The sequence below is a fragment of the Tachysurus vachellii genome, chromosome 6 (genome assembly GCF_030014155.1).
Source record: "Tachysurus vachellii isolate PV-2020 chromosome 6, HZAU_Pvac_v1, whole genome shotgun sequence".
Classification (NCBI taxonomy): domain Eukaryota; kingdom Metazoa; phylum Chordata; class Actinopteri; order Siluriformes; family Bagridae; genus Tachysurus; species Tachysurus vachellii.
This window is the reverse complement of record NC_083465.1, coordinates 14,039,439-14,058,788: the sequence shown is the minus strand read 5'-3', so window position 1 is coordinate 14,058,788 and position 19,350 is coordinate 14,039,439. Positions and strand designations below refer to the sequence as shown.

Here is a 19,350-nt window from a genome sequence, read left to right as displayed (position 1 = left end):
ATATCTCTATTAAATTATCAACAATGGACTGCATATAATACCAATAGAAAAAACACTTTGGATTGTATGAAATGTTTAAATGATGCTGATTTGTCTTCATTTCACTCAAATATATAGAAGTGCTTGAAATTTATTATACTGTCTTTTGGATTTTATAGGTTGAAATTTACCTTTGATCAAATGGTGTCCTTTCACCTGGCAAGAATATTGTATTAATTTGTGTATTATCACTATTATAGTAATGTATGTCTCAGGCAACTGAGAATGTAAAGCGTGTAGTGTGAATGTACTCCTCTCCTGGTCTTAGCAGAGATTCAGGAAACTGGGGCTAAAGGGCAAGGAGTAGAGAATAGAATAATTAATTTGAGTTTTGATGTCTTTTGCAGTCTCTGGCATAAGATGATTCTGTGCAGACACATCATAATGACATGGAGCAGCAAGTCATAAGTAAGGAGAATCATAAAGAGAATCAGTGCATAATTTTAACACCATCTTGCATTTCATTACCTGATTAACAGCATCTGGCCAGTTTTGTGTCTCCAGACAAAAAGCACTGTGTTTTGGGTATGACGTGCCTCCTTTCCCTCCAACTGTCCCATCCAGGAAGTTGGAAGTATAGAACTGAACCCCAGGCTGGGTGGTGCTCACCTCCATAACACGCCCTGTCCCAGGATGCACCACTCTGAAGCGAGAGCCACTTTAGTTCGTTAGATGGTACACAGTCATGGCAGTTATGGTAAAGATCAATAAGGACCCAGTATTCTCAGTAAACATAAGAATAATTTAACCTTGCACACTTCCTCTCTTGTTTTGATTGTCCGGGAAGCCAAAGGCAGAAATTGTGATCAAACCCTGGGCCAGGCAGTTCTTTGAGTCGAAACCCAAGAAGAACCGGTTTGCGGAGGTCAAAGAGTGAATTTTCTACAGGTCTAATTTCTCCTGTGAAGAGACATGCGTAATGAATTCATTAATCTCATTGAAGAGATGTGTTGCAAAATTATTTATATATTTTGTCAAGGTAAATAAAAAAAGTAAACATCAACCCATAAACCAGACTGTACCAGGTAACTGATATCTGAATGTAACGAATATAATGGTAAAGTAATGTAAAGCTAACAAATCAAGCCAATAGTCTGAATCATTCTGAAGAGGCCATGCTAGTAACACCTGTAAAGCAATACACTCAAGCATCGCTAAGGCATCACTAAGGCCCATTATATTTTATTACATTTCTTATAAATATGTTCAGTTGTCTTAGCAAACATTGTGCTTTTGTATTGCTTAAAAGTAATGTTGTGTAAAAGTCATAGTGGGAGTAACAAAGATGTTTTGATTAAAAATAACAGTAAATAATGAGCTACCTGTCGGAATCATGTTGTCATCTACAGGCAGGTATGTCTCTGCTGAGATGCTTACTTCATGGTCATAAATGTCTGGTGTACCCTGAGAAGAAAAGGAGCAGCGACATTTCTTGTATTCATCGAAACAGATGTAATTACACTGATATTCTCCCACTTCAGCCAAAATACTCCCAAAAAAAAAAAAAAAAAAAAAAAAGGTAAATGGAACCATTTCTTATAGTGTGTAGTGATTCTGTATTTTTATTATTTTTTTGGTACTCTTATTATTTATCTTTTACCTTTGAAATGTGTGTAGAGTATACATTGTATATAGCAAAGTCTTATAAAATGTAATTATGGTCCAATTCTGTACACTCTATCCATGGTCTCTGGTGAAAGATGCAGATGAAATATAATGGATTAAGGGAAATTACCCCAGAAACAAGAAAAGGTACAGTTTAGACACTACAACTTTACAAAGCAAATTTGCTGAAATAGAGGTAAACATCAGAAAACGGATTACAGCAAACTATTTATGGAATGCATCATTTTTTATGTACATTTCATTAATTAATATTTTTAAATTACGTCATGTCAATATTGTTGTCGTTTTTGGACACATTTATTACCGTAAATGTCTTGTCTCACCTGTCCAGCAAGGTTGAAATAAGAGTGATTAGTCAGGTTGATTGGCGTAGTTTGGTCAGTTTGGGCACAGTAATGTACACTTAGTGTGTTTTCCTCCAGTGTGTAGGTGACAGAAACCTTCAGGTTGCCAGGATATCCCTCATCACCATCAGGACTTGTGTGGCTTAGTCTCACTCCATTAGGCACAGTCTCACTGCTCCACACGGCCTGAACATTACAGTCAAAATGACAAACGAAACACACAGGAGTGGATTCTAAATAAGGCCAGTACACAGTTCCATACAAGAATGTATTTATTTATTTAGTGTGTCATATTTTAAATTTAACCTGGGTTAGATTACTTACCTTATCAAAGCCCCTGATGCCACCATGCAAGGAATTGGGTCCGTTATTAATAGCCAGCTTATACACTTTTCCTTCAATTACAAACTGACCCTTAGCAATGCGGTTAGCAACTCGCCCAATCACAGCTCCAAAGTAGCGAGGATTAGTGAGATAACCTTTAAAGGTAGAAAATACAAAATCTTTATTATTTCATTATGCAGTCTAATTTTACAGAAAGTTTAAACCTAACGTACGTCATTAATAATCCAGGAAATTATACCTCACTTAAAAACTTAGAAACTGTATACTGAAGTATTTTAAATGTTATATTGTTGAGTAAGCGACTCAGGGGAAAAAGCATCCGGAACTTGTATAACAATATCTATGTATTGTGGAGCCTTTTGTTTGAATTTTGCCTATAACGTTAACAAAAACCTTGTTATTTGTAGGCGGCACAAATTACATTTCCATTTCCAGCATTTAGCACACACACTTTATCCATATAGGGTTTAGCACATACACACTTTATCCATTGAGGGTTAAGGGCCATGCTCAGGGGCCCAGCAGTGGCAGCTTGGTGGATGTGGGATTCGAACCCACAACCTTCCGATTGGTAGCCCAACACCTTAACCACTAGACTACCACTAAAATACATTTTCTTACTCAAGCTCACTGATCGGAGGATTTGGACGATAATGTGATTATACATACAATATATTCCTTCCAGCTAATATTAAAAACAACCCTTGTTGAACTTACTTCCTAGCTCATCAAAGCCTAACACAATATCCGCACTGTGTCCATTCCGATCAGGTGTTTTGATGGCGGTTATCACACAGCCTAAGGACATGATCTCTACACTGACGCTCTCGGATCGCAGTGTCCATTTTTCAGCAGATAGCTGGGCGGATTCTAAAGTTATCACATCTTTCTTCACCTCAGACATCTCGGTATAAATCTGCTAACACAAACAAACTGCTTTTGAACTTTTCCAAACTCGCCGACAACGAAATTCAAAATCTGAACCAGCTCGTGATGTGCCGAGTCGTTGAACCGACTCTTTTAAGTGAACGATCAGAGACGTTTGGCATTTCTGAATTTTATTTTATTTTTTTCATGTGATGTTCTCATTGAAAATTGATCAGCATTCGATTTTCACCATTCTCACTCTTTAACGACAGCCAGAAAGTGCCACTAAATTATTAATGGAGCAGTGAGTAAAGGAGCAATCAGTGCAAATATACAGCAATTTCCATGTATTTAATAAATGTAAAATACTTTTACATGCACTTATATTATTTAATACATTTGTTGCTAATATAAACGATCTTTGGGATCAAAGTCCTAAAATTTAGGCTACTTTGTTGATCAAATTCCAATAATCTGGTTGGGAACCGAAAGAGTCGACTCTTATCGGGGTGAAAAGACAGACGGACTTTGAACACGTGACAATGTCACGTCACCATAACGCGACACTGTCCGTATTCCGATGTATCTTTACTCAGTTTGTGCGCAAATGAGACTCCTTACTGACAAATAAATTTCCTTATTTCTTAGCAAGAATAATTTGATTCTAAATAATTGTCTAGAGGTAAAAGCTCAGACCCGTTAAAAAAACTGTTGTATTTAATTGTAGTATATCTTTAGATCTAGTGAGCTTGAAGCAAAAATAACGAGTCTCATTTATTTACATTTCCAGACTTTTAGCAGACGCCCTTATCCAGAGCGACTTAATTTTTTTATCTCATTTTTATACAACTGAGGGTTAAGGACCTTGCTCAGGGGCCCAACAGTGGCAGCTTGGTGGACGTGGGATTCGAACTCATAACCTTCCGCTAGGCAGTGCTGGGGCTTGAACCCTGACCTTCAGATCAACAACCCAAAGCCTTAATTTATCAGTGGTACACACCGCTTTTTGCATTAACTAGTGATGTGTCGAGAGCAAGTCGACTTTATTGAAAATGCAACAAAGTCCCAACGTCTGTATATCACGTGTCCCATGTATTTAGACAGCTTTAAAAGATTACCTCAACCACTCGTCACAATTAATTCATTTTCTTTTTCATTTATTTTTTGATCATAATTGTAGCAAGATTAAACTTGCTTAAGTTTAATCACATTGTTAAATCTTTAAAATACTTAATTGTCATCTTTTTACACTTTTACATTGCAAATATAAATAATGTTGCATTATTTAATGGAGCATAAACAATTTTTTCACGTTAGACAAATGCAAACACCCTACGAGGACAATTAGTCCTTGGTCATTTTTAGGAGGATTGTTCCTAAACCTCGCTAACTCTGATAACCACTCGGTACAGTAATGTTAAAAAGAAAAGACATCACCCTCTCCCTTTCTCTCTCTCTCTCTCTCTCTCTCTCTCTCTCTCTCTCTCTCTCTCTCTCTCTCTCTCTCTCTCTCTCTCTCTCTCTCTCTCTCTCTCCAGTTGAGTTTTTGTGGCATGATTAGGTCATTTGAGTTCTGCATGTATTTGCTTGCACCACATGCAAAGCAGTTCACTTCACATACTCTGCTCTGTGCTATTGCCTTGGGAAGGCAGAATGTAGATTTTCTTTAGACTGTCCTAACCTATATGGAAATGTGTTTGCCATCCCACAGGAAAAATTTAAAATAGTGAAATAATTTGTCTAGTAAACGCTTTTGTTGTTGCTTTTTGTTTTGTTTTTATAAAATTTTGTATGATATTAAACTTTGACTTGTTAAATAGTAGTGTTTCTATTATCAAATGTTTTCAATGCCAACACAAAGACAGCATAACTAATGTCCTGGCTCAACATTTGTGAAGGTTTATAAAAATCAGGCGCAGGATAACACAGGATTTCTCTGAGACATGTGAATCCACCCAAATGGCAGTTTTCAAACTGCCACCCATGTTATTTTACACAGCAGTGTAACTCTCTGTATATGCTGTCCCTCCCACACAGAGAGCACAAACAATTTTGTTTCCTTGGTCCCTAGCCATGGATAGCCTAACAATAGGGTTAGCTCTTTTCTGAATATGCAATAATTAAAAAAAAAACATTTATTGTATCCACCAATAATTGCTTAAAGGATTTCACCTTTAAGCAAAAACATGTTGTGTTAACACCTTACAGGATCCTGGGATCAGGATAAAGTGATTACTGATTATTTATGAATGTATAAAAGGTCCAACTAGGCACAGTAGAAAGAAGTCATACAACACCAGAATGAATGTAGATAAATTGCAGCCCACAAACGAGACATCAATACCACAAGAAGGTCAACGGTTCCACTTTAGTGATATCAGTAAATGTATTTGTTGAGATGTATCTGTTGAGATTTTATGTAAAATATATTTTATAATCTACTTAGAGATTGCAATAGACAGCATTTTTCAGTATTTCCATTTTAATATAGGTTGGGACAGCGTAATGGAAAATCTATCTCCTGCCTTTCCAAGTTGGCAGGGAAGAGCAGAGTATGTGATTTATTTTTCAAGTGAGATGCTTTGCATGTGGCACAAGAAAAAGATGCACAATTCAAATGAGCTAAGCGTGGCATGAAAAATTCAGCTGACTAGAGGGAGGGAGAGAAAGAGAGAGAGAGAGAATCCCTTGTTTGCTGTACAAGGTTTATGATGATAAATGATCATTATAGCACTATATAATCAAGCAGATGCAGATAACTGTTGCTGAATATAAATGTTTACTGGAAAGTAATAAATGGGACCTATTTAATCTTGTCACACATTTTGAACTGTTGTGTAAATAATTAACAATGAATAAATTTAATATTACTAGCATTGCTGATCATGTATTTGTCTTTTTATGTGCCTAATATCACGTTCGCCTCACACCTCCAGGGTCGGGGTTCGATTCCCACCTCCGCCTTGTGTGTGTGGAGTTTGCATGTTCTCCCCGTGCCTCGGGGGTTTCCTCCGGGTACTCCGGTTTCCTCCCCCGGTCCAAAGACATGCACGGTAGGTTGATTGGCATCTCTGGAAAATTGTCCCTAGTGTGTGATTGCGTGAGTGAATGAGTGTGTGTGTGTGTGTGTGTGTGTGTGCCCTGCGATGGGTTGGCACTCCGTCCAGGGTGTATCCTGCCTTGATGCCCGATGACGCCTGAGATAGGCACAGGCTCCCCGTGACCCGAGGTAGTTCGGATAAGCGGTAGAAGATGAATGAATGAATGAATGTGCCTAATATGCATTAGTATATATCATACACAAGAGAAGACCCAGATTGCTGTGTCTCTAAGGATCTTTTTTAGCTGTTTTGTAACCTATTTTCAGGCTCTCTGTGTAACAACCTGGAGGTTGCAATTAACCAAAAACATACAGTGAACAGTTAGAAGGTTGATAATATTGCATGGTCAATATAAATGCTTTGGTCACAATGTCTTTCAGTCATTCCTGTATATCCCATTTAACAGAAGTACATATATTGCAGGGAAGTATATGATATTGTTAAAGGTTATGTTAACTATCTGATATTTCCTCATTACAACAGCAATGATGTGAAACACTTCTTTTGATTTTTGTATTTATTTTACTAGCTCATATAATTATAGACAGTATATGATGAATTCAGGTAACCTAGGACAATATTTTCCTGATGCTGTTCTCTGGAACTGCCTGATCCTTACCTATGTCCTTACAGCCTACTTTTTAGTGTTTATTATGGTTTAACTTGATCACTTCAGATCTCATCTGATGTTAATATATGAAATTATGTTTTTGTAATGGTTAAACTAGTTTTAATAAACTAGTGAGTTTGTGGCTTGAGAAAAACTGACTTAATTTGTTTGGCACGTTTTTCATGATGCAACTTGCAACAGCTAAAATTAGGCTTAAGCCATAACCATGTCTCTGTGTCAAGATTACAGAGAAGGTAGGCTGCATTTCTACACTTTCCTGGAGAACATACTGTCCTGTTCTAAAGCATCCTGCAAAACCAACTGAGAAATGTAAGCTTTGTTACTGAGAATTCCAAGGACCTTCATGTAACCTTCTAAGTACTGTATATTTGCATTACTTCAGCCATTTATAATGTGCATGCAATGTAGGTTTTAAAATCCTAAAGTATAAATCAAATATAAATCAAATTATCAATAAATCAAAGTCAAAATAATCACCCATTATTGCTAGTAGAGAATTTATATATTTGGTGCTTCCTAGGTGCTTTAAATGAGTTGCACTTTTCAGTAGCATCACAGCATGCTTAAGCTACATACCAACCAATTTTTAGAATAGACCTCATAAAAAAATCACCAGGGTTTTTTTCACTAGGGTGGTTGCATCTATGCATCACACACTGATCATCAACAAATGCAGCAGCCATTATTGCAGAACATACAGTATTTACACTGGTCGGCTCTGTTTTTGTCTATTGTCTTTTGTGTATTGTCTTTTTGTCCTGCACTGTTTGCACCAGGTCACACAGATGCACTTTATGTGGCTAGGACTACTTACTAAGTCCTTATCCCTGTCTTTGTTTTATGTAGCACCATCCTGGAGAAATGTTGTCTCATTTCACTGTGTACTGCGTCAGTTATATATGGTTTAAATGTCAATAAAAGCTTCTTGACTTGACTTGACTTGACTTGACTTGCAGGATGTACTGTATGGTGTCAGAAGTTTTTTAAATTGTTGCTGTGCATGTTGGGGAATTAATAAAAATTAGTTGACATCCCATAGTTGATGTCAGGGTATATAATCAAACATTTGTACAGGTGTATAAGCTCACAAGTTGAGGTTATAATGAGGAAAAACCGGTTTTGTTAATTCTAAGTTTTTTTCAAGGGGGTAAAGTTGATGATTTCAGAGTTTTGCACATTCTATAACTGTAACTATTAATTTTTTCATATATCAATGTGAAGTGTTTGAACAAGGCCTATTTAGTTTATGGCACGTGTTTTTAAAGTCTCTTGGGAATGGGACTCGAACAGCAGGTCAACGGGTGGCGGTTAATGGCAGAAAAATAACCAATGAAATCTATCTTTTACAGGCCACACCTCCCTATGTCCACGCCCCTCATTGCGATTCGCTGTACGTATCGTTGGGGCGTGGCTAAGCAAGATCAAGTTCAAAGAGGGAAACGAGATCTTGAACGTCACGCTGGATATTTTAACCGAACAAGATGGCGGATTACAGTGGACGGAGAAATCAGGATTTCTTGGGGACAAATCATATAAATAACAGTTTTGACGAAGGTAACACGAGAATGGCAAAATCAGAGAGAGAAGTTTAGTATTTTATTTTGTACGTATTGACATTATTATGAGAGTTTTGGTGTGAGAACTGGAGGTTTGTGAGAGTAAAGTTAGTTCTTAAGAAAGTTTTAGCAGGTTAACTCGTGTAGTCAGCTGTAACGTTAACAAACCGCTCGCTCTGCTTTGACGCACATACAGCGGAAGGATTTTGTGCCTTATGTCTCGTATTTAGGAAAATAAAATGAATATAAAACTTCTGGAACTTTAACGGCTTTTTAACCGACTCACTAACGGTTTTTGTGTGTACTTGTGAACGCCAGTAACGTCTGACAAGTGTTGTCAGTTACTTAAAAAACTTTAAGCGTACTCTCAAGCCTTAAACACGCCGGTTAATGGAAAAAAAAAGGAAACGTTTTTACTTTGTGGTGTCTGTTAAGAGTCAAGATTAGTTTCGTAACGGTCCGAAAATAACAACTAATATGTCTCGCGCTGTGCGACAAACTGACACTTCAGTTTAAACCGTGTGGCCGTGCGCGCGCGCAATACATTGGCACATCTAGATTAAGATTTCGTCTAAACAGTCCTCTGCTTTAATTAGATTCAAATACTAGTATATTTCAGAAACCTTTATCATTACATAGTGAAAGTTATTATATATTTACCTTCGTTGTAGCAGTGCTTGTTGACGCACCTCGGGTTATTGTGCCTATTTGTCTTGTCCTTGGCTTTGCACTGACACTTAAACACAGATAAACAGAGAGTTTGTTTTGTGTCCTCCGAAAGAAAGTAGCATGTAATGTTATGGCCACATTTAAAGCGCAGGGTTTAATGTGAGGCTCCGGGAATAGAAAGTGGAGCAGCAGCAGAGCGACACCATAAACCTCACAAGAACTCGATAGTAACCTCTGCCGCAACATGGGGTTTGATTATACATTGCTGTTTTAGGTGGACAAAAAAAAAATGACCGAAACTGATGTGAATTTGAATACTTTAACCAAACACAGGGCGAGCTGGACAGACCGGTGGACCATGTAATGGTAGAAAGGTTTCTGAATTACTAAAACTAATACTACATTGTAGATATTTTCAAGAACACAACACACAGGTTATTCGAAAAACCTTCAGACAGTCTGTTGGTGTCTTTTAGCTTTGATTTGGCAACTTTTAGATTTGACATCTGGTTACGACCAAGCAGGATTGTGCCAAGACGTGATCGTGAGCAAAGTTCAAGGCTGATTTGATTCTGAAGTCTATAATTCTGCATCATTGTTTACAAACAACCAGCAAGTGGAAGAGTCGATTTATCTTTATCTGTTTTGTGAAAAGCTTGAAAAAGAACTGTATTATGTGCAGTATATCATAAATAACTTAATACAATCACTGACCCCATTATTGGGAACACTTGTACACCCACACTGTCATATAGCAGCGGTGCAACACGTAACATCATGTAGCTACAGACCAGTAACTTCAGGTAATGCTCATGTCAACCATCAGAATGGGAGGGAAAATGGGATGTCACTGATTTAACACTGAAAGAATCATCCCCCAAATGGCATGCAGATAAATCTTTATATTTCATATGTAGTACTCAGTCTCATGCAATATTTATTTTGAGCTAACTTTAAGTTTAAAACTTTTTAAGGAAATGAACCTTGCATGTGCAACAGGGGGTTATGCTTTATGTCAGCACAGCAGTGATTAGGCTGTAGACAATTTATTGGTATAGTCTGTATATAAAATTTACAGCGCTTTAACAATTGACATCGTCTCAAAGCAGGTTTACAGAAGTATAGAAACAGAATAAATATTAAAATATAAAATTTAAAATTAAATTCCTATTTTTATCCAGCATTCATCCCCAATGAGCAAGCCTGAGTTGACAATGGCAAGGAAAAACTACCTGAGATGATATGAGGAAGAAATCTTGAAAGGAACCAGGTTCAGAATGGAACCTTATCCTCATTTGTGTGACACTGGGCAGTAATTAATATAAATGTAAATAATGTCCTTTCTACAATGGTTTATAGTCGATTAGAATTGTGCACCCAAGAGCTCCTAAGGAATTAATAGGTAAGCATCATTTCTGAGTTTATTATAGACTTAATAAATTATTCCTTAATGCTGTTTTCTCAATGGAAAGGAGCCCAAAAGTCATTCTGCATTCTCAATTATTTAGACGTACCCATTCAATGTCCATCCGATGATATCAGCTTCCTAATTTCCTTTGCAGCTTTCTCTGAGCTATCATATTTTAAGATTTTGATGCAGAATAGTTGATGCTGCTACTGCAGTAGGTTTCAGTGGTTGCTAGAATTTGCATTTTATGTGGTGGCCCCAGAGCAGTTATACTAAATATTAGCAGTCTTGGACTTAAGATAGTGGACCAGAGATAACTGTTGCATAACATCTCTCAGAATACAAACTAGCAGCGCAACCACCAGTCATCTGTGTTGTACAAATGCATTTCATCCTGAAGCTATGAATTTTTTTGTATGACATTAAACCTTGTTTAAAAATGGTCAGCAAGGTCTCTCACTCCTTTTTTTTTCTTTTCTTTTTTCTTTTACTAAATCCAGCATAAACCCAACAAATTAGCATCAGAATTTCTAAACGCATCAGGTATTCTTCTTTCATATGGAAGAAAAGAAATGTGTAACATGATGGATTGTAAGAGATTATATATAGATTGAGATGAGATTGAAAATTAAATAGGATGAACAAAATGTGAATGAGGTTTGTAGCAGGTTAACTCGAATTGTATTAATTTAAACGAACCAATTGTCACTAAACGTCACCATATATGTTAAGTTGGTTGTATTCTTTGGACGAGCAAGTACTCTGTTGGAAAGTATCTTGCTCTTGTAAACCAGGTCATGATGTCCAGCAGGTTGATAAAGGAAGGCAGGAATATGGGCTGTTGAAATAACTCTTTTTAAAAGGCTATAGAGCACTGGCTTAATTGAATATGAACATAAATTTTATCCCTTTTAGTCTACTGTCCTAACTTCTTAAGCCCTCAGCAGATGCTTTTAATCCCCTGGAAGCCAGAGAAGGACTGCATAGTTATTAATATTCACTTGGTCTCGTGTGAATTTGTCTATAAATAAACTTTTATTGTTGCATGTATGGCTCTCTTACTTTGTTACTTTTCCAGTATTCGGTTCAAATGAGACTTTATATTATTATTGTTCTGCTATCTGCGTAAACCTATACAGTGGGGAATAAAGTTGTGTCCAGGACTGGTGCATTTCAGGAATTTCTCTGCACAGAACTACATTATGTGCAAATGGACCTAGTGTGAGACCATGTACAAGGCTACAGTTTCAGTAAAAAAAAAAAAAAAAGTTTAGACTGTTAACCTACAACACTGTTTTTATCTATATATTTTATGTTATTTACACAGATATTACCGGTGTAGAGGAGGTGCCACTGTCCCGTGCTTCTCAAGATTCAAGCAGGATGGACAGAGTTTCTCCGTGCAAGGTGGAGGAAGATCTCAAACCCGAGGAGGAAGAGCTAGTCACAGAAGGAGCTCGGCCTATACAGATAGTTGTTGCAAATGAGGAGGACCATAAATTTGAATTAGATGCTGGAGCATTGGAAAAGATCCTAATGCAAGATCATATCAAAGACCTCAACGTGGTTGTGCTCTCTGTGGCTGGTGCTTTTCGCAAGGGAAAATCCTTCCTGCTAGACTTCATGCTTCGCTATATGCACACACAGGTTTGCTATATGCTTATGCCCCTAAAATCATCCGCATACTGTCAGTAAGTATGGCCCTTATTTTCACTGACATGTCATGACTGTTTTCCTGAAGTGCCAAAACAAGCCTGGCCTGTTAATATTCTTCTGTATAAAAAGGCAGTTCTGGGCATGCAGGTCTCTTATTTTTGTTGTATTCTGTAGTCATCTGAGTCATGGATGGGAGGAGATGATGAGCCTCTAACAGGTTTCTCCTGGCGGGGTGGTTGTGAGAGAGAGACAACAGGAATTCAAGCCTGGAGTGAAGTATTTGTGGTGGAAAAGGCTGATGGTAGTAAGGTAAGGTGTTCCTCAGTTACTCATCGTCAGGTTGTGTTGCAGTTTGTTTGTCCTCAATTAGTGTCTAATCAGAACTTCTCACTCTTCAGGTTGCCGTCCTGCTGGTTGACACTCAGGGAGCTTTTGACAGTCAGTCCACTATTAAAGACTGTGCTACAGTTTTTGCCCTCAGCACTATGACCAGCTCCATGCAGGTGTGTTTATGATGGACAAGAGAAGAGCACATTTACCTTATGTACTCAGGCATGTTTGCATGTCCATAAGTCTACTGGGTGTGTTTGCTGAAATGTCAGCAATGGTTTTTCCTTTTGTTTGCCCTAGGTTTATAATCTTTCCCAGAATATTCAAGAAGATGACCTGCAGCATCTTCAGGTATGTGATATGTATGTATGTGATGTCCTGGAAAAACCCTTTTTGTCAAAACAACTGGACACTGACATGCAGTATATAAATGTCAGATTTCCTGAATTGAATATTCTAGTACTCATGTCTCAACTAGAATGAAATTATAGCATTATAAATGTATTTGTATAATTATACATTTTGGGTTAACCTCAAATATGAACATGGAGAAAATGCAATTATACATTCTAACCCTGAAAGACACCCTGTCTGTCTGCTTTGTTCACCTACCTAGCTAATTATAAGAAATACATTCTGGATAGTTACATGCCATAGGAAATGTGCACACAGCTAGGTTTTGGTCATCGTTGTATGCTGTAGCAGTAAAATTGGTAATAATATTATTTATTTAAAATATGCAATTTATGCAGAGTTATATGCCATATTAAGAGACTTTTAATAAGAATTTGGGTGGCACAGTGAAACACTAAGCCCACATTCCATAAATGCTGCTTGATAGATTGGTTACTCCAAATTACACTTGGGATGTAAATGTGTGCATGCTCGATGCTCCATGGTGTACCATCCAGGGTGTACACCTAACATACCTAGCATTTTCAGATTCCGACTAATAGAAATGTCTAGGGTGAATATACTGTAAGTGCAGATATGGAACATGCGGACTGCTGTGTGACTGTAAAGTGTCTACTCCCTACTTTCAGAGCACTCAAGCCTCTCTCAAACGATACTTCTTCATACAGTAGTGATATTATTTTGTGGTATTGTAATCAAAAACTGTGGCCAGGGGTTCAGATGTTATATATATTTATATATCTATAATTTATCTATATACAGGGCAGATGTAGACATGTATGTGACTAGTGCGAGGAAGTTAAGCATGCGATGAGTAGTGTGCAAATGCAAAATCCTAGACATTTGTAGCAATTGATTATTATGGTTTTGTTGACCATAGTCTTTTGAAGTCTGTTATAACTATATTATAATGTAAACTATATAGAAAAAAACAGCTTGAGTTGTGAAGCACTTGGGTCTCTCCAACTTTCTGCACTCCCTTTTTCTTGTAAACTGTTGATTGGAACTAAAATATTTGATTAAACATTATTCCTGGATGTCTGAGCATGTTGACTACATTACTGTTGTTATCAAAGCAGTGTTAGTAAGCAAGATCTGCATCCTGTTGTGTTAATGTGGATTTATTAAGTGGGCAGTTAAAACCGTTGCACATTTATTTGTATCTGACATGATTAGCGATATACATGCTGCTGATGTTGGTACCTACCAGTTTATTTTATATTTGCTCTTGTTTTTTGAAGCTTTTTACAGAATATGGTCGCTTGGCACTAGAGGAAGTCTATGAAAAGCCATTTCAGGTAATAAACACATTTGGTTTGTACATTGGGTAGGTAAATTAATTGATTTTTCATATCTACTCTGAGCTTCTAAAAGTTGTTTGACTTGAATGATTTTCATTTCTCAGAAACTGCTGTTTCTAATCAGAGATTGGTGTTATCCCTATGAGCATGAGTATGGACTTGATGGAGGGAATCGTTTCTTGGAACGGCGACTACAGGTTTGTTGTGGAGAGCAAATAGGTTTTGTTTCTGCATTCAGAAGTTACATTATGTGCAAAAAAAGTGTTTGTGTTGATTGTTTAGGTGAAGCAGAACCAGCATGAAGAGCTACAGAACGTGAGGAAGCATATCCACTCATGTTTCTCAAGCATAGACTGTTTTCTGCTGCCTCACCCAGGATTGAAGGTTGCGACTAATCCCTACTTTGATGGGAGACTGAGAGGTTGTAATATTCTTCCATACAAAAAAAATGCAGATACCCAAAAACGGTGTTTTAATCTTGCAGGTTTTTTTTTTTTTTTTTTTTTTTTGCAGATATTGACAGTGATTTTAAGAAAGAGCTACAGAACCTGGTGCCTTTACTACTTGCCCCAGAGAACCTGGTGGAGAAGGAGATTAATGGGGCCAAGGTGACTTGCAGAGACCTACTGGAGTATTTCAAGGTGAGACTTATTTTTTTTTGGTATCTGCTCTTACAAACGTGTAGTCTGGACTTGACATGAGTCAAGTCTCTTGACAACAGTTTGCCACTCAAGGGGCTCCATAAGTTGTTAATAATCCACTGCGAATAACACTAACTTAGAATCCTAAAGTGGTCTGAGTTGCCTTATTGTCTGTTTTTGCATGTTCTCCATTTATTTGCATGAATTTATTTGAGAAATATATTCATAACAATCTTGTCAAAGAACAAAAGGTCCTCTGTATTATCCATATGCATATAAAAATCAACAAAATAGTTATCTTCCTTCTGCAATTATTGAGCATATACAAAGGATTGTTTAATTTAATGTTAAGTTGCACTATGTGCATGGTGCCATGGACTGGTATCCCAGTTTGGGTGAATTAGCAGCGTAGGTACTTGATTCATTCCAGATCTGGCATCCTGGCAATGATAAAGCATTTACTTAGTAAACACACACAAATGTAAAAAATGTGTCTAATTTGAGGGTCAAAACAATAACAATTTATCACAGAAATATAGTTATACAGCAACTTATAATAAAGTCTAAATTATCCAATTAAATACATAGAAAGTTTGTTCTCAAAGGCTCTGAAAATGTGTATCCAATGTAATATGTTTTACATCTAAAGTTCTCACTTTAAGGAAATAAACATTAATTAGTGAGTTACATAAGAAATGCATTTACAGGCAAACATCTGATCTGCTTTGTGTTTTTGTATTTAGGCATACATCAAAATCTACCAAGGAGAGGAACTCCCTCATCCAAAGTCCATGTTGCAGGTATGCTACGAATATACAACAGTTCAGCTGTAAGATGGGTCCTTTTCTCTCAAATAAAAAGTCACTGTGTTGCCTTAGATGTAACCAGTAAATGCCAGATTCTTAAACAGAAAGTTCTCAATTAGTTATTGAGCATGAACAAATTGAACAAAAGTTTTCTTGTTAGTTTACCAAAACACAACATTTATTTGCATTTTTGTAGCATGTTAATATCAATTCGGGGTAATACGAGATCGTTTTTGGACAGACGATATCTCTGACACGTTTCTGCTATATGGGTCACTAGATAGGAACTGGGTCTTATAAGACTGAAAATAACTGCCTGGGAGTGCTGCCATGATGGCTGCCATGTAGACATACTATACAAGAGGGACTGCTATATTATGTTATCTGACTGTTTTGATTAATTAAACTCTAATTGTGCTTTTAACCTCTAGGCAACTGCTGAAGCAAACAACTTGACAGCTGTGGCTGGGGCTAAGGACACGTACAGCCGGACCATGGAGCAGGTACAATTTGTTTTTTTCTCCTGTTTTTAATGTTCTGAACTATGTAAATGGTAGAATTTAAGCCGCAAGATCTTAACTCGGTCATTTTAAGGAATTTTATAAAAATTTGTCCTAAGAAGGATAGGGATTTAATTTCTCTCTAAATATAGATGGGATGTGATGTGACGAGGTCACCTAGATAACTCATAATAGTGTGAGGCTGTTACACTAAAATAGAAGGTTTTAATGTGGCCTAGATAACTACACACTAAAAGGTCCTGATCTGAGGTTCATCAATAACACTTGAAATTTGGTTTTTCTGTTCCCTATATGTAGATATGTGGTGGAGACAAACCATATATTGCACCAGTTGACCTCCAGCGCTATCATGATGAGGTGAAGCAAACTTCTATGAAGCAGTTCCGTGCCATTAAGAAAATGGGAGGAGTTGAGTTTAGCCAGCGGTACCAGGAACAGCTGGAATCTGAGCTTGATGAAGTGTATGCTAATTTCATCAAGCACAATGAAAGCAAGAACATTTTCTATGCAGCACGAACACCTGCAACTTTGTTTGCTGTCATGTTCGTCGCTTACATAGTCTCCACAGTAACAGGGTTCATTGGCATATCAGTGATCGCTGCTCTGGCCAGCCTTGTGATGGGAGTGTCCTTGATGTCACTGTGTGCATGGGCGTATGTGAGATATTCGGGTGAATATCGAGAAGTGGGCGTGGCTATAGACCTTACAGCAGAAGCCTTGTGGGAGCAGGTGGGTGGCGCATTATTCCTATTATTTATTAACTCTGGTATTTTAGAAACAAGACCGTGTCTGCAGTGTAGATTCCAACTTTGTAGTCAAGACTGTAATTGGGGTATATGGTAAATATTACTTTAGGTACTTTGGTAATTTTGAATTTAAAAACTTTATAGTTTCTTTGTTAACATTTGTTTTACTATGAAGGAGTAATACATACTCTTGATGGATGACCAAGGTGTAGTTACATGGTGTACGTTTACATTCCAGCCAGTGATGTACTCTGATCATAATCTCCATGTGTCCAGCCCTACTGTAGGTCAAGGAGTTCTGGTTTATTTTAGCATCACTGCATTGCAGCTGAAAGAATCTGCCCTATTCATGCCTGCTCTCGGTCTTAACTTTCCTTCCTGTATACAGCTTTCCCTTACTTTACCACCACATCCCATCATTCATCTACTGCCGCTGATTTATTCTACTTGTGTAAAAAGTTTATTTTGGCTGTCGTCGATCGGCAGGTGGGGTTATTGCTAGTTTGAATGAAACCCTGCAGCCACACCAGCCCTGTGTGGATAGGGTTGTACACCCTGGACTAGTGACCAGATGTGGAATGATGGCCAATAATAATGTGCTATTAACCTTGCTCCTAATGTATTGTCCCACCTAGACTCATGACAAATTAAGTCCATTTTTATACCTTCACCACTGGGCATTATGCTTTTGGGTTGTCCATGTGGTTGACCAAGATTCTTGTTAAAGCAGCAATGAGTTTCATGAATGAGTGGGTGAATATTTGTAGTATTTAAATGGAATTATCATCATAATCAGTATATTAACTGATTACATGTTGGAATTAATTCTTGCAGGATCAAGGTGAAATGTGTTTTCTTCAATAGCTTCCCTCCTGATACTTCCTTATGTTGCTTGCCTATTAATGTTCAGGGTTTTGATGATTGATTTTTGCCTTTTGTACGTTTATGAACAATACCTTTAATATGTGGTTAAATGTAGAAATTCAGTTGTGTAAATATAAAGATGGCCAAACCCCTCCTGAAAGAGCTTTCCTCCTTCCATGATCTTTTTATGTCTACCATATTTTAATGTTGCTCATCCGAGATGACAATTACCTTCTTGTTTCTATTCCAGTTGTTGTGCACTCATGGTATTCTTGCCCTCTTTCTCTTGTTGTCTTTCTCTTTCATTCTCTTCAGGTGCTGAAGCCTTTGACTGAGCAATATATGGAGGAAAATATCCGCCAGTCTGTAGTTAACTCTATAAGAGCCAGTCTAACTGAGCAAGTGACACAAACTACAAAGTTAAAAACTAACTGACAGTGTGTTAAATCTCCCCTCTCTCTCTTGTTCAGTGTGTACAGAAATGTTTTTGCACAGTTTTATTGTGTACTCTTTTACCCTTAGGTTGAAAAATTAAAACCAAAGTTTACAACCCAGACTAGTTATGATGTACACTTTTAGTGAGTGTCTGAAATTTCACCAATATAACACAACATAAAACACATGCATACCTCTCTCTGTTTTTCTCGTTCCTTTTTGTAGTCCTAAAAACAATCAACCAGTTTTAGTTCCTTTTAGAATGATTCCTTCATTTTTGTGTTTAAATATACATTTTGTCTTATTTGAATCTTGCTGACTACAGGAATGCTACAGCAGTACAACGTCTGCTCGCTACAGAATCATGTTTAAAAACCGTCTCCTTCAGCAAACGCACTACCCACAGAATTTAAAGCCATTCTGAACGGCCATCTACGTTTGAAATTGTATCATAACTACCAGCATGTATTCAAACACATCTGCTCACTGCCACGGTTCTCATCACATCTTGCACAACCGTACACTGAAATTTGTTTGGATAACTTGGTGTTGTCTGCCTTTTAAGGATGCATTGTAATTTATTTTTAAGTGATTAAAAATATTTAAATATCTTTCTCGTGGTGTGTACTGCCATATATACATATATATATATATATATATTTTAGGATTGTCTACCAGGTTAATGCTTCTAAGCCTTTCAGGCATGTATTGAGTCTTTAAACTGCCACGATGTTTCTGTGTACAAAAATAATGTCTATAACCGTTAATGCAGTTAATGAGGCTAAGGCGTGACTTGAAGGCCGTTGGTGAATGCACAATAATCCTTTTTGCTCCTTTTATTGCACAGCTATGGCCATGTTTCTATGGTGACTGACAATTTAAACAGTTTGAACAATAGGGTTCAAGTGTCTCCATAGCCTGTTTTCACACTGGTTTAGGCAGCAGGAGCAACTGCAAGTCTGATAAGGTAAGGGCTGGATAGAAAAATGCCTTGAAACATGCGATGTTTAGATAGCACAGGGTCAAGTAAAGCACCAAGAACTGACTTGA

General features: G+C 37.3%; 2 protein-coding genes across 2 annotated transcripts; one reads left to right on the top strand and one right to left on the bottom strand.

Moving 5' to 3' along the window:
• Nucleotides 1–98: 98 nt before the first annotated feature.
• Nucleotides 99–3,360, bottom strand: galm (galactose mutarotase). Its single transcript, XM_060872441.1, has 7 exons — nucleotides 3,072–3,360; nucleotides 2,334–2,488; nucleotides 1,989–2,195; nucleotides 1,362–1,443; nucleotides 789–939; nucleotides 508–682; nucleotides 99–328 (listed from the first exon to the last, which is right to left on the bottom strand). Exons 1-7 carry the CDS (start codon nucleotides 3,256–3,258, stop codon nucleotides 251–253), a joined length of 1,035 nt encoding a protein of 344 aa, XP_060728424.1. The 5' UTR covers nucleotides 3,259–3,360; the 3' UTR covers nucleotides 99–250.
• Nucleotides 3,361–8,359: 4,999 nt separating this feature from the next.
• atl2 (atlastin GTPase 2) lies at nucleotides 8,360–18,911 on the top strand. Its single transcript, XM_060872440.1, has 13 exons — nucleotides 8,360–8,507; nucleotides 11,914–12,233; nucleotides 12,417–12,551; nucleotides 12,641–12,745; nucleotides 12,873–12,923; nucleotides 14,228–14,284; nucleotides 14,392–14,484; nucleotides 14,570–14,708; nucleotides 14,801–14,928; nucleotides 15,672–15,728; nucleotides 16,166–16,237; nucleotides 16,553–16,984; nucleotides 18,181–18,911. The coding sequence occupies exons 1-13, from the start codon at nucleotides 8,435–8,437 to the stop codon at nucleotides 18,298–18,300; spliced, it is 1,782 nt and encodes a 593-aa protein (XP_060728423.1). The 5' UTR covers nucleotides 8,360–8,434; the 3' UTR covers nucleotides 18,301–18,911.
• Nucleotides 18,912–19,350: the final 439 nt, after the last annotated feature.

Coding starts and splice junctions, on each gene's coding strand:
- atl2 (XM_060872440.1), top strand. CDS start 8,435: ATGGCGGATTACAGTGGACGGAGAAATCAGGATTTCTTGGGGACAAAT. Junction 8,508..11,913: donor AAATAACAGTTTTGACGAAG/GTAACACGAGAA, acceptor TTATTTACACAG/ATATTACCGGTGTAGAGGAG. Junction 15,729..16,165: donor ATCCAAAGTCCATGTTGCAG/GTATGCTACGAA, acceptor TTTAACCTCTAG/GCAACTGCTGAAGCAAACAA.
- galm (XM_060872441.1), bottom strand. CDS start 3,258: ATGTCTGAGGTGAAGAAAGATGTGATAACTTTAGAATCCGCCCAGCTA. Junction 2,196..2,333: donor GCATCAGGGGCTTTGATAAG/GTAAGTAATCTA, acceptor TGTAATGTTCAG/GCCGTGTGGAGCAGTGAGAC. Junction 1,444..1,988: donor ATTTCAACCTTGCTGGACAG/GTGAGACAAGAC, acceptor TTTTCTTCTCAG/GGTACACCAGACATTTATGA.